At 41.0% G+C, this 19,764-nt stretch overlaps 2 protein-coding genes across 3 annotated transcripts in view; one reads left to right on the top strand and one right to left on the bottom strand.

Moving 5' to 3' along the window:
- Positions 1 to 46: 46 nt before the first annotated feature.
- On the bottom strand, positions 47 to 12,436 carry NUDT5 (nudix hydrolase 5). Its single transcript, XM_058804672.1, has 10 exons — positions 12,335 to 12,436; positions 7,124 to 7,213; positions 5,040 to 5,107; positions 4,206 to 4,258; positions 3,458 to 3,565; positions 2,805 to 2,900; positions 1,786 to 1,891; positions 995 to 999; positions 656 to 709; positions 47 to 388 (listed from the first exon to the last, which is right to left on the bottom strand). The coding sequence occupies exons 2-10, from the start codon at positions 7,184 to 7,186 to the stop codon at positions 279 to 281; spliced, it is 663 nt and encodes a 220-aa protein (XP_058660655.1). The 5' UTR covers positions 7,187 to 7,213; positions 12,335 to 12,436; the 3' UTR covers positions 47 to 278.
- CDC123 (cell division cycle 123) overlaps positions 12,430 to 19,764 on the top strand; it is a 31,680-nt gene continuing 24,345 nt past the window's right edge. Inside the window, exons 1-5 of one of the 2 annotated variants that reach the window (XM_058804669.1) lie at positions 12,434 to 12,635; positions 14,399 to 14,470; positions 16,309 to 16,363; positions 17,216 to 17,248; positions 19,648 to 19,743. In XM_058804669.1, coding sequence (XP_058660652.1) covers positions 12,562 to 12,635; positions 14,399 to 14,470; positions 16,309 to 16,363; positions 17,216 to 17,248; positions 19,648 to 19,743 — 330 coding nt within the window. In that variant the 5' untranslated portion in view covers positions 12,434 to 12,561. Of the gene's footprint in view, positions 12,636 to 14,398; positions 14,471 to 16,308; positions 16,364 to 17,215; positions 17,249 to 19,647; positions 19,744 to 19,764 lie in introns of both variants that reach the window. The other variant, XM_058804670.1, reaches the window with a different exon arrangement.

Below are 19,764 nucleotides of genomic sequence, written 5' to 3'. Positions count from 1 at the left end.
TACCTAAGCATCTTACTGAACTTTAAGTGCAGAGAGGAATAAGCCATTCTGAAAATTAAACAGTATTTTTATTATGGATATTCTGTCAAGGCTTGACAGAGCAGTTAGAAGAAATGCTTTTTGTCAGTTACATAATTCGAAATAAAAATACCAGAATCATTACTACAAATACTTCTTTTGCTCAACAAGTAAAGTAAATGACCTTGATTACAAGAAGAGTTATACTTCTAAGCCATCCAGCTTGGGCAGTTTTTAATTCAATTTCTCATTGTCCAGTTCTAGAACTTCATAAAGGGAACTTGGAGCGGTTTTTCTGCTGCGCGCTTCAGAGCCAGCGCGTACGTGTAAACCCTGGCATCTACTGCCAGCTGCTCCTCTGCTACCAGCTCTGAAAATAAAACAAATATGAGATGCTGTTAAAACCCCACCTTTACAGACATGTAAGTCCTTGCTAAAATGAAGATGTGTAGCATTCCAGATGCTGCAAACTCCTCCTGCTGTCACTAACTCGCATATCTGGCCAGGTCTCTAACAGCTTTTTGCTTAACATATTATACAACATAACGTATTCTAGGGTGAGAGATGACATGAGGAGCCCTGAGAAGGGATTCCTGAAGCTCATGTTAGTGCATTTAATGTGTCAGAAGGCTCTTACCATCAATCCTTTGCAGTAGGTCATTCTTTGGAAGTGTAACAACTTCCACAAATTCTAGGAGAGAAGAAAAAGGTTTACACATCCTTCAGTTAGTGAACAGTAAAGAAATTTAACTCTGTCTTCTGTTTCTTGCAATTTAGAAGGGGAAAGAGACTGATTTAATCCTTGTCAGCATCCAAAAGTTGTGAGCTTTCATATATCAAAAAAGGGTCAATTAAATGGGGGAAGGCAGTGACTGGGCTCACTAAAAAACATACTTGGCAGAAAAAAGCTGGAAAAACAGTTGGGAAAAAAGTGTAGCTGGTAGCTATGAAGAATAAGAATCTCCAAAAGAGAAACCTCCCCTTGAGAATGAAAAATGCACTGTTGAAGAAAACTTGTTTGGCTTCTCCTGGTACAGGAATGGGTTGGAGATGCATTTCAAGACCAAAGCATCTCAAAGGGTTTGTTAATGATGAATTGATGCTGGCTTACCCCTCCCTGTCTCTCTGAATTACTTGTCTTCAGGGCTTGACCTGCAGCTGTTGGGGGGGCAGCAATTTGTATTTCCTGAAATCCTGGTGCTATAGGTGCAGTACTGGGAAAGATAATTGACGTAATAATGCCCCACAGGAATTTGCATCTAGGCCAAAGTCAACCTCAGGCACATTTGATTAGGGTCAAGAGATTACCCAAGCACAAATAAAAACCAGTTTTAACTGACTTTTTCTAAGTAAAACTTGCCATATGAAGAATCATGACCTTCTTGTCAATGAGATCCCAGTCACATTACGTACCTCCATCATCTGCAAGTGAAAAGAGTAGGGAGTTAAGGGGTGGAAATACACCAGAGTTTACTTCCAGAGTGAAGCTACAACTGAGAGCAGTCTCTAGGTTCATAAGTGCTTATGGCTCTCACTGAAATTTGGCACTGAAATGTTTTATTCTGAGTGTGCCAACAGCTGACACTCCACATCTGAGCTTCCCCAGTGGATTCAGCAGAGAAACACTCATCTAGACTGCAGGATGTGATTGGAAGGATGTGCAGTATCCAAACCATGTAGGACAGAAGAGATGAAGTGGTGGAGTTAATTGTTTTAAACCCATAGTTTTGTTATCATCTCAAAATTTTCAAATAAATGACACAAAACTCACCAAGGTTTTGCTTAGGTCTCGTGTTCTCAGCCTCATCTCCATTAATGATGACACTCACAATGTGTGTTGTGCTGTTTGACATTCCTGGGTCCAAGCACAGAGCTGCCAACAAGCACATGGACAGGTTCATTTCTCAGAGCAGGAGTCAGGCATCTTGACATTTTAACAAAAGCTTTCACAGAAATGTATCTGATACAACAGGAGAATATATATTTGGCAGACATTTGTGCTGTAAGAGTAGCAAAAACTTTGTCTTCACAAATTCTTAGACGTAATGTTTCTGTAACTCTCAACTCACAGCCAAATGTACCTTCTATTCCATAGACTAAAGATTTACTATGAACTATCCCTTACAGACTTCCTCAGTCTGTGGGAATTTAATTTTGCCATCACCTGTGCCCAACCTCTCCCAATCCCCAGCATGCAGTTGTACCCAATAACTGAGAGACTCAGGCTCAACTGCAATGACACTTCCTCAAAATCCTAAGGTGCCTCACCTACCTTCTCAAGTTTGATTTATGATCCTCACTTTGCCTTCATTTTACCTTATGTAGGAAGCATAGGATTGGAACAATCATGTTCCAAAGGAACTCTGAATTAACTCCAATTACTCTCCTTCTTCTTTTCAGCTGGAGAACCCAAGTACTGTCACCTCCCCACAGCTGACACAAGGGTGACCTCTGCATCATGCAGCTTTTTTTTCTAAGTTCACAGATGCTGTTCACAGAAGTCCACCAGTTTAGACCTTTACACTAAAATGCCAAATCACAGCTTGAATAATTGGGTTTTGTGTAAAGGATCTTAATAGCAATTTCATCTCTACAGACATCAAACTTATTTCAGCCAGAAGTTCAGCGAGTTGACAACAAGGACCAAAGTTTCACTTTTACAGCCATGAGATGCTACCCTGCTAATCTGCATAGGCTTTCCCTTTGGTTTAGAGCTTTTCAGACATTTAGAGTAGCCATCAAGACAGAATTAGCTTTAGTGGGAAAAAATAAGAAAAAGCAAAGACCTGGAGTACATTCAATGACCTCCCCCTTGTAGCCAGTCTCTTCCTTCAGCTCTCGAAGCGCAGCACTTTCTGCTGACTCGTTTTCCTCAATCAGGCCTGGGAGATACATAACACACAAAAACAATTAAAAGCTTCCCACTTAACTGCAATATCCATCCTGAGATCTAATCAAGCTTTCTGGAAGAGGGGAAACATCCTCACTACTCTGTCTTTACACAGGGATAAGTATTAGGAAGGATTCCAATCCCTGGATTCATTATGCTGCTGCCCACATCCTTAACCAATTATCTACAGAATCATGATGCCTTTCCCAAAAATGGCATTAATATTCTCATGAGAGAAAGAAGCCAAATGCTTTGACTCTTAGAGAAAGGAGAAGTGGAGGGAATTTTCTCCAATCTGCTAAAACATCTATTAACATCATAACAGCTTATTTTGTTTTTTCATTATCAAATATTCGTATTTTGGAATAGCACATGGAGCTCAGCATGGTTTTCCAGCCACAGCTTCATTAAGATCACAGAATCAACTAAGTTGGAAAAGACCCTGGAGATCCTCAAGTCTAACCTATAAGATACATAAAGATTGACACTCCAACCTCATCTAAACACAGTGAACCATATGTGACTCATCCCAGTGCTTCAGCCACTTACCTGCAGGAAATTCCAAGCAGTAGCCATTGATTGGGGGTCTGAACTGTTTCACCAGGACAATGCAGTCGTAGTGCAGGGTTCTCTGCAGCACTGCTATCACTGCTACACCTACCACAGCCATGGGAGACACCAGGACATGCAATGTGAGCACAGCAGAAAGTCAGATTTTAGTGCCAGATCTGGAAAGGAACCCACACACTGATACTCTGAGCATTAAATGTTTGGATGCTTGCTCTAGAACCCTGAATGATGAATTCAAGCTCTTTATATCATGCATGGTGAGAGATCTTCAAAGCTCCCCAGCAAGCCAGAGGCACACAAACCAAGCAAGACTGAGCCTCAGGGAAAGGCTCTCCTGCCTACAAAAACTGCTTGAAAGTCTCTGTAGGGAACTCTCTACTCTCCATTTCTAAATCATGTCCCAAAGAGCCCCTTGGCCCCTAACAGCAAACCCAATCACCAGTTTAAGAGCTGCTCTGTGTCAGGGCACCCCAGATGTCTTAGGAAGCACTCCATGACTTAAAAGTGAACACAGTGACCTTGGGAAAGTTCTCCCACCAGTAAGGTTCTGATTCTTCAGCACCTCAGTTAGCCTTTCATTAGCTCAGGGTATAGCCAGCTCTGCCAAGCCACCTGTTCCACATCCTCACTCATTCAGAACAGATCAGCTCCAAATCTGCATTGTCAGCTTATCAGAAGGAATTTGACAGGAAAAAAAATGCAAAAAGAAAAAGCCACCAATTCTTACCATCAGCTGTAACTCCCTTTTTGTTGCCAGTACGCTTTACAGTTTCCCAAGTTCTGTTTAAACAGAGAAAGAACAAATGAACACATAAATCATCTTCTACCCTTGCTGCTTTCACTTAAAGCAAGATGCACCACCATCCAGTGAGGTCCTGTAAGAAGCAGCAGCCATAGGCAGGCCCTGTCATACATTGCCACTATAAAATGTCTAAAGTATAATTTTCTTTTGACTACCTAAGGGGGAGAGAGAAAATAGTTAATTTTAGTTACACAAAAGATCCAATCTTGCTGATTTTAAGAGGACACTGCTGATGAGGTGGGAGGCACTAGAGAGAGAATCTAACACATTAAGGGGAGGGAACTAAAGCCATGTTGTAACACCTACATAAACACAGCAAAACTAAAGATAGAAAAGAATTGGACAGAAATGATACCATACAAGAGGACATTAATTTGTCAATAATATGGAGGATCCAGCACCACCAGCATGGAAAAGCAGCCTGTAATAAAGAACCAGAAAAGCCACAGGATGGACTCTGATTGTCACAGAGCGGTTGCACAGCTGGAATTTGCTTCTGTGTAGCATCGTTCCAAAGAACTGGAAATGCAGCACAATCCAATGTGCCCAAGAGGATTTAGGAGCCAAATTCCATCCCAATGCTTGCACATCTGCCAGAGTAAGATTCTCTTAAGATTCTCCCCTCTGAACAGCAGGAACTCTGAAGAAACCTCACAAACCTCTCATCCTGTGTGGAGTGATGTGTTTGTAATGCTCATGCTCCCTAGCCTGGGCCCAGTCTGTGCAATTGGCAATCTGGAATAGCAGAGAGGGAATTACCTGGTTTTCCCAAAGGGATCAGTGTAAGTTGTTTCTGAAAGCTTCAACCATTGTCTTTCTACAATTACCTAAAATAAAGAATTCTTTGTTAAATACATTATAAAATTAATCCCAAAGAATTGGGAGAAAAACCACAATTTTTTTAGGTTATTTTGAAGACAAATTTCAGCATCACACCACATGCAGGAATGTGCAACAGCATTCCTGTTGCTAATACAGAAAAAAAATTACTCTAAATTCTTGAATATGAATAAAAATATAACCCCAAGACAGTAGCTTTTCTTAACATGAATTTTATAACCAAGTTTTGATGAATTCAGTGGCATTTTATGCACTGCAAAGTCCTCATTTTTAGTAGGATTTTGCAAGGGTAATATATCAGCTGCAGAAGGGTCTCTGTGCAGCCCAGAGACTTCAGGCACACTGGAGCTCACGAGTGCCCCCTTGGCAGAGAGCACAGCCCAAAAGCTGAGCATGCAAGACTGAAAACCAAGCTGCCCTGACATTTTCTTGCCCAGACTGATCCCAGACTGTGGCTTTGTGTACCTGCTGTATTCTGCAGCTGTGAGAGTGACACATGTCTGTCCCTTTAGGGTTCTGAGAGCTGCTGAGTGACTGCTTGGCATTAGCACTATGACCAAATTTCTCTTCTGGGCTGAGTTTATTTTCCCTATGATGTTTCCTCATTTTTTATGTAATTCATTTAAAACTGAAAAATCCCTAGATAAAATCCCTAGAAAAATCCCTATTAGCCCAGAAGTTTGCTTCTCTCACTGTAACTTGTTTTAAAAGGAGTTATTTTTATTTCTTTGTCGATTACTTTGATGGGCAAAAAACATCTGCTTATACCAGCCTGGATGTGCCTTCCCAGAAAAAGGAAAGGAAGAATGAAGTAAATTCAGCTCCCACTTTCATGGAAGATTGTCCAACATCAGACCACACTGTTACTGCAAGTTACAGAACCACTTCTGATATAACAGCCACTGGCAGAAGGAGGGTAAATACTTCTCTGTATTAAGCCCACAAAATGATTGAAAAAAGTAAATAGCTTAAAATATGTAAGATCTAACTCTAAATTTCCAGTCATATCAAAGAGCACATTGTTTAAAAGAGAATAACAAAGAAAAATTAAAAAAAAAAACCCAAACAACAAACTAAACCAAAAAAACCCCAAAAAAACTATACAAAACAAAACCAAAAGAGGATAAAATGAAAATGCTGCCTGCAAAATACCCAGCTCTTAATAGAAAACCCCAAAAGATTACAAAAATTAAATACTTTATGCTTGTGAAATATTCATATTAAAAAAATGCCTAAGAGAAAAGACATAATACAAACAAATCTCTTCTTTCCTTGTGCTGTGAAACTGGAAGAAATTCCAAGTGTGTTCACTCCATGAAGAACAAATAAAAGAAAGCACATTTGTGTTACAGCAAGAGCAGGACACTGCCAAATCTCCCTTAACACCAAAGATTAACTTTTAAGATTTCATTTTAAGGGAACAGAAACAAATATAGGCAGTTTAGGGTGAAAGTGCTTCTAATAAGAATGAAGTACCTCCAGAATCCTTTCTTAGGACTGCTATTATTCTTCTTCTTTACTGATGTCTTTGAAACAGCAATTATCCAAATTAAAATCCTTACAGCAAACATAAAACATGATACAATCCTAAATGTTAAAGCACCTTAAAGGAACAGAAAACTGTTTGAAAGAGAAAATTGCTGCTGAGTTTCATAACCCACCAATTTGTAAAGTCTCTCAGAGATATCAGCATTATTTCTGAACACTGAAAAACCTCCTGAAGAGACAATACAAGAAACAGATGAAAAATCTGAAAAAAAAATAGAAGCCTCTTAAAATAATGCAACACTGTAGATTTCTGTAGATTTCTCTCTCCTTATTGATAATTTATATAATTATTTCAATAAAGAGGAATGTCACACCCTTTAAACTCTCTGACAATCAGGAAATTTTCTGTCTTTTTATGAACATCCAGCCTCTCTAGCATTTTGTACTCTGTACTCACAAACTCACAAATAATTGTTATTCAACAACAAGAAGTGCCCAACCCAAGCATGCTGTACCTCTTCCTTAAGGACAGATTGTTTGGCTGTTTTTGCAACTTCTGTGGATGTCTCAGCTGCCATTTTCAGCAATGCCAGGTTTTTCCCCTCCTGTGCAAAGTCCAGATATATATGAAACAAAATCAATATTTGCTTTCAGTGTAAAGTTAAAAGGTTCATTTCAGCACCGTAAATTAACAAATGTAGCTTGTGGGAGAAAGTCAGGGACGTGTGATGGCAAGTTCAATTCATGCTTTCAGCTCCACCCAGTGATTTCAGAGCCAAATAACTCAAAGGAGAAATGTAAATTTGGGTCAAATCCCTAGATTTGATCTGTATAATTTTAACAGTCCTATCAGCTGTCAGGTAGCTGTGGCAGCTGAAGACATAAGTGTCTTTAAATGTCAGACACCCATACAGACAATAATGCATTTCAAAAAGTTTCATTCTGATCTGGGTGAAATGCTCTGTCAACAGTGTCTGGACAACAGGACTGTGCACTCCACTCTGAAAGTGCAAAAAACCCTTATACCAAGAGAATCTCAGTGATAAAAACTGTCTGCTATTAAAAATAACAACTAGAACCTACCCCCATCTTACACCACAAATAAACACGTAAATGACTCAATCCTTCCACTAAAAACAAGTTCAAAAAACATGGGGCAGCACATGGGGCTGGTGTGATGGTGTGACCATGGCATGTCAGTCTCTTATTGGAAATTATGGACCCAATAAGAGCATTTGCATCTTAAAAGTGCCCAAAGCAAGGCTCTGCACCTGCAGCTCGTGCCTCAGCCTGCATCCCCAGCAAAGTGAAATTATTCACTTCCCCCATCCTGTTCCAGCCTAAAGACACAGCAAGCAGCAGGAAAAAAATGTATTAGAGACTGAGCCTGTGTCACTGTGGAACTGCAGGGCACTTTCAGCACAGAAACATACCAGGGAAAGCATCTCTGATATTAACTTAATACTGAAGTCCTAAAAGTAATCATGAATCATAAGGAAAAGCCACTGAAAAGAAACAAATCAGTTTAAACACCAGGAGAGATGAGATGAGATGAGATGAGATGAGATGAGATGAGATGAGATGATCTCAATCATCCATAGCATTGATGGTCATAACCTTTCCAAAAAGTCAGAAAGAATCTTTCCATGACTTCAACTATGGTTTAATAAAGCTCTGTGTGCTCTCTAGCAAAAACCAGCAGCAAAGTGTGTGAAAAGCTTCTCTGTCACACCCACCTTCAGCACTTTCATTTTTTACTTCATATTTTATCCTTTTGTGGTAACATCTGTTGCACACCAGTGAAACATGAAAGGGTAACAATCAGCTTTTTAACATACTGCATTGCCATGGGCTTGCAGTAAGTAGCAAAAAGGAACAGGTAGGACTAAATCTTTCTGTTTATCAGCAGGAATAAAACTAAAGTACATTTCCTTGGTCTGTACACAGGGCAGGCTCTTTCTTAAGTATCAATAAAGTGGTTTTGGGTGAAGTTGGTGATATAAGTCAAATGTGAAGACTGGTTTTATGTAACATAAGTCTTGAAAAGAAACCCTGACATGTTAAACCAAATTCTATTCCTTAAAAAAAAATTAAAAAATAAATCTATAATATTCTTTTAAGGCAATGAAGCTCCTTTTCAAACCTACAGTTTTATTATCTGTCTTACCACTATTTGTAACACAAATTGCTCATTTGCTTGTGTTCCAGTCTCTATCCCACTTCAGTTCAGCCAGCTGTACCAATGTTTGTCATTCCCTTCTCTTAGGATTGAGTTTTACCTGGACAAGGGCCATGTCTCATGCTGTGACTCAAACACAAGATCAAGCTTTCCACCAAACACAGCCCAGGAGAAACAAAACAAAGCAGGTTCGGTGTGATAGCTTTAAAAACACAAAAACCTTACATCCCCAGCTACAACAAATTCACCTCCTACATTTGGAAAGAATTATAGCCTTTTGCATTGTCAATATAAATATATCAAACGAGTAGAGAGTGAACCATAGCCTTGTCAAAGTTGTCTTTGTATTGGGCTAAGTCTTCCCCTTTTACTTTCCCCTCACAGGAAAGTCTTCCTCTTTTACTTCCTCTTTACTCTCCCCTCACAGAAAATCCTGTTCCATTGATCACCCCAATGCTTCTGCACAAATATCCGTGTATCTTTCTCAAATGTGGATTACCACAGCTGTATCATGAAAAAAAAATAAATACTAGAGCCTCATCTCATGGCAGAATCTGTTTTCAAAACAGCCCCTTCTCTCCTGAGACATTCAGCAGTGCCTTGCTACTTATAACAACAACAAAAATTCACAGTTTCAGGGGTTTGAATTATCACTAAAACCTAAATTGGGTGAACACCTCAAAGAGAGGGAAATGCTGATCAAGCCCAGCTTCTGTAGTTTGGGTCTCCTCCACAAGTGGGTGCAGTAACCCTATGCATAGTGACATTTTTACAAGTTTCATAAAACAGTATTTTTGCCCAGATTCAGTTGGCAGTAGAGAAGTGAGAATTTCTGCTGTTAGAAAGCTGAAATACTGTTTGGTTAAATGAAGGCTGCAATTCTGGCATCTCACGTTAGTCATGCTGTCAAGGATGGCAACGTCTCCTGTTCATAAACAAAATTAGCTGCAAGTGAAAATGAAATTTAACACTAAAATGTGAGGTTTCTAAAGGCCTATTTAGCTTTCAGAACATGCCTTGTCTTGCAGTTCTTCTACCTCATAAAATTCACTCTGCATATAAATATGAGTTCATCTGAGTTAAAAATTCAATGCAGCTGATACAGCAGCCTTGAACCTGACTTGGGATTACATGAGCTCTAAGAATAGACATTTTTAATTGTTATAAATGCAATCTTGAGAATATGTCAAAGTGCCCACATTTATCAGCTGCCTTAACATGAATCAACAGCACTCAAACTATCAATTATGGGGAAAAATAAATGTTTTCTACTTTGTCTGGTAGTTTTTGTGCCCAATGTTAGAGTGTACTGCTGGCAAATCATGCTACTTCTTCCATTTATTTCCAACTGAAGTCAATTCTGTCCTGAAAAAGCCATGCCATTTACAAAGCATGTAACTTTGTTCCCATTGCTTATTTCTTTGTTGAGTGGCTTCCTTTCAAGGCAGCATCCAGCCATTCTACAGTTTCCAAATTATCCTTCCCAGCAGTTCAAATCTTAAGCCAGCCAAGGTCTGTGAATCAGTTGGAGAGAGAAGTCAAGATACCAGAATTAAACTTCAATATTTATAATTAGATAGATGGATTAGCTTTCCTAACTCACTTTTCAGAAGACATTCTCTGATCCAAACAAACATTCCAGCAGACAGCAACCAGATTTAATGGAAGCTCAGCAATGGGGGTCCCATGGCAAATTCAAGGTCAAACAAAATACAGATTTTCCTATAAAGAATGTGCAAAAGAGACACTGGCAACATTTTATGCATGATTTAACCAACAGCACTCTGAGATATCTAAGCTGAAGATAAACATCATTAAAAACTCCTAAAGCACTTCAAACTTGTTACTTGCACTTTAGTGCTATGATTCTAGAAACAAAATCAATTAAGTAGCAATTAAGTTGAAGGGAGGGAGAAAAGTAGGGGGAGAATGTTTCGTTTTTATCACGGTATCTAGAAGCATGGATGACCCACTGAGTGCCAAATTAAACATGGGCAAGTAACTGCAAAGCAAACAAGGATTATCTCCCAGAAGCAGAAGAGGGTGAGAGGCAGCCCCATGGTGTTATCAACCTCCCCAAGAGCTGAGGTGTCACACAGCTGGGGAGTCTGGCAGTGCTCACAGGGGTCCCAGGATGAGGGAAGAGATGAGGATCTGACTCCATGTTTCAGAAGGCTTGATTTATTATTTTATGATATATATTATATTAAAACTATACTAAAAGAATAGAAGAAAGGATTTCATCAGAAGGCCAGCTAAGAATAGAAAAAGAAAGAATGATAACAAAGGCTTGGGGTTTGGACAGAGTCTGACCCAGCTGGGCTGTGATTGGCCATTAATTAGGAACAACCACATGAGACCAATCCCAGATGCACCTGTTGCATTCCACAGCAGCAGATAATCATTGTTTACATTTTGTTCCTGAGGCCTCCCAGCTTCTCAGGAGGAAAAATCCTAAGGAAAGGATTTTTCAGAAAATATCATGGCTACAGGGGAGACATCCCCAGACTGCAGATGGGACAGCACAGGAGGAAACATGGCATGGAAACAACGCCATGCAGAGGACACAACAGCTGAACCACGGGGCTTAAATATCCCCCATACTACTCTGGTAATGCCTGACTTGGGACTCAGCAAAATGAAATAGTGGTTGATAAAAAACACGAGCTGACCGTGTGAGCTCACAGCCCAGGGCTGCATCCAAAGGCTCTGCCCCTGTTCCCTGCCCTTGTAAGAGCCCTGGGGGCTCTGTGCACAGTTCTGTGTCCCAAACACTACTAAAGGACATGGAGCTGTCAGAGCAAGCCCAGAGGAGGCCACGAAGTTGATAAAAGGACTGGAACACCTCCTCTACACAGACAGGCTGAGAAAACTGGAGAAGGTTGTGTGGAGACTTCAGAGCACCATCCAGCACCTAAAGAACTACAGCAAAATGAAATAGTGGTTGATAAAAATCTTAACATGAGATGACAGTGTGAGGTCACCGCCCAGGGCTGCACCCAAAGGCTCTGCCCCTGTCCCCTGCCCTTGTGAGAGCCCTGGGGGCTCTGTGCACAGTTCTGTGTCCCCAGCACTACTAAAGGACATGGAGCTGTCAGAGCAAGCCCAGAGGAGGCCATAACGTTGATAAAAGGACTGGAACACCTCCCCTACAAAGACAGGCTGAGAAAATTGAAGAAAGTTATGTGGAGACTTCAGAGCACTTTCCCGCACCTGAAGGAGCTACAGGGAAGCTGGACAGGGCCTATTCATCACAACTGCAGTGATAGAACAAGGGGTAATGGGTACCCCTTGAAAGAGGGGAAATTTAGGTGAGATATTAGGCAGAAATCCTTTACGGTGAGGGTGGTGAGACAGCAGAACAGATTGCCCAGGGCGCTGTGGATGCCAGGTCGGATAAAGCCTTGAGCAACCCAGTCTCACATGGGAGGCATCCCCGCCCGTGGCAGGGGGTGACTGGAACTGGATGATCTTTAAGATCCCTTCCCATCTATGAAACAGCTCCATGCAGGGCACACGCGGGCACAGGGAGGACAGCAGAACCTACAAGGATCAGGCGTTACTCGGCCATTCCTGGGCTCGGGCGGGGCAGAGCGAAGGCAGCGCCGCGGGACGCTCCGGGCGCCGCCGGCTCCGGGCGGCGCTGAGGCGGCGGGGCGGGGCCGGGCCCTGTGCGCCGGCGATGGCGCCGGGCGGCGCCCGGAGCTGCGCGGGAGGTTCCGGGCGGAGCGGGAGCTTCCGGGAGCGGCCGCGCTGAGGAGGAGGAAGAGGAGGATGAAGAAGGAGCAGGTGGCGCACTGCCAGTTCTCCGTGTGGTACCCGCTCTTCAAGGCAGTCACCATCCGCAGGTGCGGGCGGTGAGGGGCGGCGGGGGCTGCGGGAGGCGGAGCGGGTATTAAGGGAGCGTGTGGGGCGAAGGAGGGTGTCCTGCTCCTCCCCTCAGCCCTGCTGAGCTCACCTGGCGTGCTGTGTTCGCTTCTGGGCTCCTCAGAGCAGGAGGGACATGGAGATCCTGGAGCGGGTCCAGTGCAGGGCTACGAGCGTGTTAAGGGACTGGAAAAGCTGAGGGTGCTGGGCCTGTTCAGCCTCGGGGAGCCCAGAGTGGTTTGGGTTAGGAGGGACCTTAAAGATCTTCTGGTTCCAATCCTCTGCCATGGGCAGGGACACCCTCCTCTAGACCAGGGTGCTCCAAGCTCCTTCCAACCTCCGCGGATGGGGCAGCCACAGCTTCTCTGGGCAGCCTGTGCCAGGGCCTCACCACCCTCACAAGAAAGAATTTATAACACTAATATCTATCTAAACTGACTCTCTCACTTTGAACCCATTTCCCCATGTGCTGTCACTCCAAGCTCTTGTAAATAATCTTGCTCCATCTTTCCTGCAAGTTCCCTTAAAGTACTGAAAGGAAAAAGAGATGACTGAGAGGGGACTTCATTAATGGATATAAATATCCAAAGAGGGGGTGTCAAAGGATGGAGCAGGCTCTGCTTGGTGGTGCCCAGCAATAGAGGGCAAAGGGAAGAAATTGATGCCCAGAAGTTCCACCTGAACATGAGGAGGAATTTCTGTCCTGAGCAGTGACCGAGCACTGGAGCAGGTTGCCCAGAGAGGCTGTGGAGTCTCCCTCACTGGAGATATTCCAGAAGGGTCTGGGCACATCCCACATCCCACATGTGCTCTGGGATGGCCCTGCCTGAGCAGGGAGGCTGGAGCAGCTGAGCCCTGTGCTCCCTTCCAGCCTGACCCATTCTGGATCCTGTGGGGTTGGGTGACATAGAGGGACCTGTGTGGGACAGAGCTGGGCTGGAGGTCATGAAGGATTGATTGAGCCATCAGCTGCAGCCCAGGGAGCTGGGGTCTTGTCTCCACATCCCAAGGGATGTTTTGGGAAGCCCTGGGGCAGGCCAGGCACCCCTGTGCTCCCTGCTCTCCTGGTGGGACTCCATGCTGAGCGTCAGGAGATATCCACTCTGTTCTTATTATCCACATCCTGTATCCACATTGCTATTCCTACTTAAACTGTGACTGAATAGATCCAACCCAAGTGGCCAGTTTGGTGTTCCTGTGTATTTCTGGAAGCCATAGGAAGTTCTGCAGTTTCTAAGGTGCTGCTGGAGGTCATGAGATGGTTACAAGAACTACCAGTAGCTCAGGGAAGAAAGTTGAGACAGCTGCCCTGCTGGATCAAAAAGTGCTGACATCATGCTTTTAGTAATCAAAGCATTTGATCTTTTATCTTTCTTAGTGTTTATTTTTGGTAAGTTTAGTGGTAGTTCTATGTTTTTGGAATGTTAGGATGGCACAGGCAAATTTTGATTTGGATTTCAGAAGGAAAACCTTTAGTTTGAGCAACATGTCTCCTCACAAGCTGCACACAATTTTACTTGGAATTTCTTAGAGCTTTGCAGGAGTGGGGCATTTTTGTGTATTTCATCTAAAATTTTTGTCCTGTGCTTCCATGAAGGGAAAATGGGCATTGCTTTTTTGGGTGAGGGATAAGATGGGTTGTTGGGGTATGTGCTATGAAAAAAACCAAATTACTTTATTCCACTAGGATTTTAGTATAACAAGTAATAATAAAGTACTAAAGAGATTTTCACATTTCTTCCAGTGTTATTCTTCCCTTGCCAGAGAATGTGAAAGAGTATTTGCTGGATGATGGAACACTGGTGGTTTCTGGAAGGTAAAGTGTGTTTTCTCCCCAGCTTCCAAGTATTAATGCCATTTTTTATTCACAGCACTATTTTGTGTATTCATATTGTATTGAGTATAGTGAGTTTTTCAATTTGAGCAGTGTGACTGCAGTAAACCTCACACTGTGAGCATGTGAATGGGCTGACTGTTGTTAGTACAGCTGGATTTGCTGGTGCCTGAAGCAGATCCTAAAATCCATGAACTACAGTTCCTTCTAGACCAAGTGGACAAAGTCCTTTCATTTTTTTCTCCACCATTCTTTGGGATGCTTAGCTGATGGTTTGTGTTTGCTTATTTGGATCTGGTTGGGTCCAATTCACAGGCTTGACCTGTCCCATGCCAGTCCAGGGGTGAAGTGACATTTCCTGAGCTTAATTCTCAATAAAATAAGCTATAGACAGACTCAGTAATTAGTAACATTTTATATAATTATTTGCATATTGGTAATTCATGCTTGTGACAAAGCTGAATGTCCTGTGTGAACACCCATGCCAGGATTTTGGATGCAGAGCAAGGAGTGGGGAGGTAGCAGGAGCAGTTGGTAAGGACACAGGCCTTGCTCTTTGTTTCTGTGTGGGATCTCAGTGTGTGGTTCCCTTGTGGAATGGTTGCTGCCTGCATCTTGTCAATGATCAAACTCAGAAATCAGTCCTCACTCCAGGATTCCCTAACTGGGAGTTTGCCCCTTGCAGAGCAGCCAGTGAGGCTGTGTGTGAAAGGGAGCTTGGTTTGATTTATCAGCTATCAATTTATATAAAAATGGAAGCTGTTTAAATGCCTTGTAGACATTAAGGGGTTTAATTTTTAATTTCTAAATTTTTTTTCTTATTAAAGGATATCCAGAACATTAGAATTGTTTTTAAACTATTCTGGATCAGAAGTAGTATTGTCACCTGCTTCTGCAGAATTGTGGAATTTATTTAGCAGCAGCTGTAGATTTTAATAAGCCTTCAGAAAAGCTGAAATTGAAGGTTTGGCTTAGCTGTGTTCTACAATTTTGCTGTCTTCAATGGAGTAATGGACAGCTGTATGATTGACTTAAATTACATTTTTAAGATGTTTGCAGTTAAACTTCATTTTAGAAACCATTTTTTTCTCTGAGTTGAATTTCCTTAGCTATAAGTGAATGTGATCTTGTTGCAGTCAAGGCCAAGATTGCCTCTAACCTTCAGTGCACCCCTATCTGTCCTCTAGATCTCAAAAACTGGATTGATGGTTTAGTCCTTGTGGATCTGCAGAGACTCAGCTTGTCTAAGAATTAACTTTTGCCAGGGATGTACGTTTGACCTTGCCCTGTTTGCTGCACTCTCTACTTTCCATGGGATCATCTTTGGTCTGTGTGCTGAGTGTCTGGACAATTTCTTTTCAGAGCTAGAAATTCACAAGTTGACATTTGAAACTCAAGGTTTATGAATTTTTACTTGGAAAGGGAGTATGGAGGCAAAAATTTTAATTGAACTTATTAAAAAAAATTAATTTGTGTTTGTGTCAGAGTACAGTAAAGTTGGAAAAGAATCATTAACAGGGTGTCAAAAAATCATTGACAGGGTGCTGAAAAGGTTCAATTATGGTGTTTTAGAGCAAAAAGTGATCTGCTAGTTTGAAAGAAACAAAATGTTCAGAGTGGGACCTAGGCCTAATGCCAGCTATTTGGTCTTTAGTTTTCAGTGCTGGCATCTCTCATTTTTCTCTGCCAGTGTTCTGAGGTTTAATTTTCTTATGAAAACATTTTAACATTAAGAGCTGGAAATGCTGTGGAAATGTAATGGACATGGTCAAGTCAAACTCCAGTGCTTAATTTTTTTTCCTGTTAATTTTTTGTTTCAGAGAAGATCCACCAAGTCATGCTCAGGAGGGGAGTGATGATGCAGAGGAGATACAGGTCAGTATAAAATCCAAATTAATGTCGAGCCTCTTGAGAAAAATATGAGTGTATAACTTCTTCTGCATAATTTATAGGTGTGGAGAGTCCTTCACAGAAATAATTATCATGTGGTATTTGCCATGAAAAACATAAATATGTGATCACTTATGCTGGGCAGTCAGGGAAAGTTTAAGATACTTCCATGCTCTTCCACACAAGATTTTTTTTTTTATTTTTCATTTCTTGATAATTGCATTTGTAATCATGATTGAGGAATGTGGAAATTGAACTTAATGCTGTTTCATGCCCTGAAAAATTAGGAGTACATTTGGAGTAGTTACTTCAACAAACAGTGAAAGTTTCTGAGGCCATAATAACTCAGAAGGCCATTCTAGAGGGAAAACACTGAAAAATGTTATAATTACAAGTGACAGAAGGTACAACAAGGAGATGAAAAACAAATAAAAGTGAAGCTAATGGATCATGAGTCTAAAGATGGAAGTGCTGGAGCTGGAGACAAGCTGTAGATTGGGAAAACTGAGTTCTGAAATGTCCATCTTTCTGAAATAAATCAAATTTGAAACATATAGAGATCTCTTTTTAGCAATACTTTAGAGTAGTACTTCTGCTCTCCATAGCTTTTAACTGGAGCTACATAACTCCACATAGCTCTTACCCAAACACTTTATATATAGTGTTTTCCTGTCTTACTTTACAGCCAAAATAATTGCAGGATGGTGATGTTATGCTGTCTGGGGCAATGATTTGAACTCCATGTTGTAAGAGGCTGCATGAATTCTGATATTCTCATAAATTATAAAGGATGGCTCAGGATGCTGGTAACCTTTGCTTTGTTCTTATTTTGAGCAGTGGTCAGATGATGAGAACACTACAACACTTAAGGTAAGGTCCTGTAAAAGCCCAGTGGGGGTTTGGCAGCAGTTTCCTTTCTGCAGCCTTGTGATACAAACTTGGTTAGAGATATCTCTTGCTGTATTTAACATTTTTCAGACCATTTTAGATGGGTGGCAGTATAGATGTCTGTAACTTCCAAAAGTTTTTGCTGGCTTAATTTTATTTAACTAAAATAAAACACTTTTCTTCATCCCTGACAATCATACACTTGTTAGACCCTAGGAAATGAGCTGCAGTACAGCTCTAAATATAGCTCTTTCATTTTCACCACTTTGAGTATCTCCAAATTATTTAATCAGACTGGATGCAGAAGGAACCAAGCCCCTGCAGCTTAATACTCACAACTTTTCTCTTGATGTGCCATTATTTCTTTTTAGTACATCTCTCTCTATCATGTTATTTTTTATTTTCCTGTCTTTGTGGTTTCCTTGCACATGGGGTCAGGTTCATAATGGATACAAACCAGGCTTTCTTGATGTTTTTCTTACATCTTTTTATTTTTAAAATTTGCTGTTGCCCTGTCACTGTCAGAGTTAAAGTACTCAAAGCACTTGTCTGCCATTGATGCTGTGACTTTAGCTCCCTAATGTTCATCAGGATGTGGAATTGTTCAGTTGGATTAGATGCCACATAATCACAGCCCTGCTTTGAGTGGTGCTTCTGCTAGCACAGAATTTACAGCCTGGAGTTTATTGCATTTCAAATTTGTGCACTCTGATTAATCTTCAGTTCAAATGTTTAACCTTTGATAACCTAGTTTCCCTTAATTGTCAATTATTTAAAACAAAGGGTTTAGGATCCATCATGGTTTGCAAAGCTCATGGTGATGATGCTAAATAAGTAAAACCAGAGTTTTTAATCAGGTTCTGTTATAATGTAGAACACAATAAGGAAATTCATAATTAAGAGGTATTTACCTGTCAGAAGAGCACAGGGCAAATCACTCTTGTATATCGAGGTAAGTCTGCAGCTTCCTCATGAGACCAGTGGAGGGGCACAAAATTCTGTTTTAGAATAACTTGCATTAATATTAATGGTTACAAAGCCGGGCATTCAGAATTCAGGAAATGATGGAGTCCAGCTTGTTTATGCAGTTGTAGAACTTTCCTCTTGTGTGTATTTATCCTCTTGTATTAATCAAATAACACATTGGTAACATTTTCCCAAGGAGGCTCAGCATGTGCTGGTATTACATATATAGCAGGACTCCTGATTCCTGTCAAAACAAGAGAAGCTTGGATCAGAATGCAGGGGATGAAGAGTTTTACTTCTTGCAGGAGCAGTTTCCAGATCAACTGAAAGTCTAAAAATAAAATTAGAGAAGTGTTTTTTTCAGTTTTCCGAGTGTAGTTTCCCATGGAGACAAGGTAACGTGAAGGAAAGGTTCGGAATGCTTGAAGTTCAGTCCAGGTCACTGCACTAAAATGTGAGAAGGTTTTTAAAGTGTTAGCATTTGGGGAAGCTGCAGTGAGGAGATGCCAGCATGTATGAGTTTTTTTATTCACTTGTATGGCTGTGAGGGTTTTGTTGTTTTAGAGGCATCAGTTAGCTTTAGCCTAGGAGTTACTTTTGAGTTGAGTTTCAAAATAGGTAAAAATCATGTTCCTATATACTACTTGCTATAAATCCTATTATATGAAAAATCTTTGACATATGCTTCAAATCCTTTCATATTATTTTAAAGGTCAGCAACCTGTTTATTTTCTGTAGCACCACATTCAGGGTAGAGTTTGGAGCAGCCTGAAGAGTTGGGGTTTTTTTTACCTCAATCTTAGGTTTTCAATGTTCTTTACAAGGCAGGGTTTTCTACTCCAACCTTTGCAGTCTGTCCTCTATTTTGAATCAACATATTGTTAAGCAGCTACTTTAAGACCTAATTGAAGAGCAGATTAGTTAAAGTATTACTAACATTTTATAAAACTAGAGCCTGAATGAGCAGCTGTCACTCAAATTGCCTAGGAATTGATAAAGATATGTTTAATTCTAAAATCACTCTTTAGAAGTTTAAATATTACTGGATCTTATTTGTATATAATAATTTACCACAGGATATAAACCAACAGGTAAGGATTTAAGGTTTGGTTATTTGACAGCTATTGCAGTTTTCATGGTGACTGTTATGATGTTTTGGGTTTTCTCCTGAAGTTCATGATACCTGCTAGTAATGAGATGAGAACTGGGAGCATTTTCAGTTTTCTCTGATTGAAAAAATGACAGATTTGATAAAGTGATTTATTTAAATAAGTTTATTGTACAGTAGGTTTCTGAGGTTCATACTGATTTTGGACTTAATTCTAATGCAATATGTATTTCTAATAGCATTTAGAAGATGGCTACGCTTCTATTAAATGTATTGAAATTTTTTTTTGCTGTTGTTCTTTGTTCAGGCACCAGAATTTCCTGAGTTCACAGCTAAAGTTCAGGAAGCAATAAGTTCCTTGGGTGGCAGTGTTTTTCCTAAACTCAACTGGAGTGCTCCAAGGGTAAGAATGCTGGCTCCCAAA

Source organism: Ammospiza caudacuta, chromosome 5, assembly GCF_027887145.1.
Source record: "Ammospiza caudacuta isolate bAmmCau1 chromosome 5, bAmmCau1.pri, whole genome shotgun sequence".
Lineage (NCBI taxonomy): Eukaryota > Metazoa > Chordata > Aves > Passeriformes > Passerellidae > Ammospiza > Ammospiza caudacuta.
The sequence above is the reverse complement of the archived record's forward strand: the minus strand, read 5'-3'. Positions and strand labels throughout refer to the sequence as shown.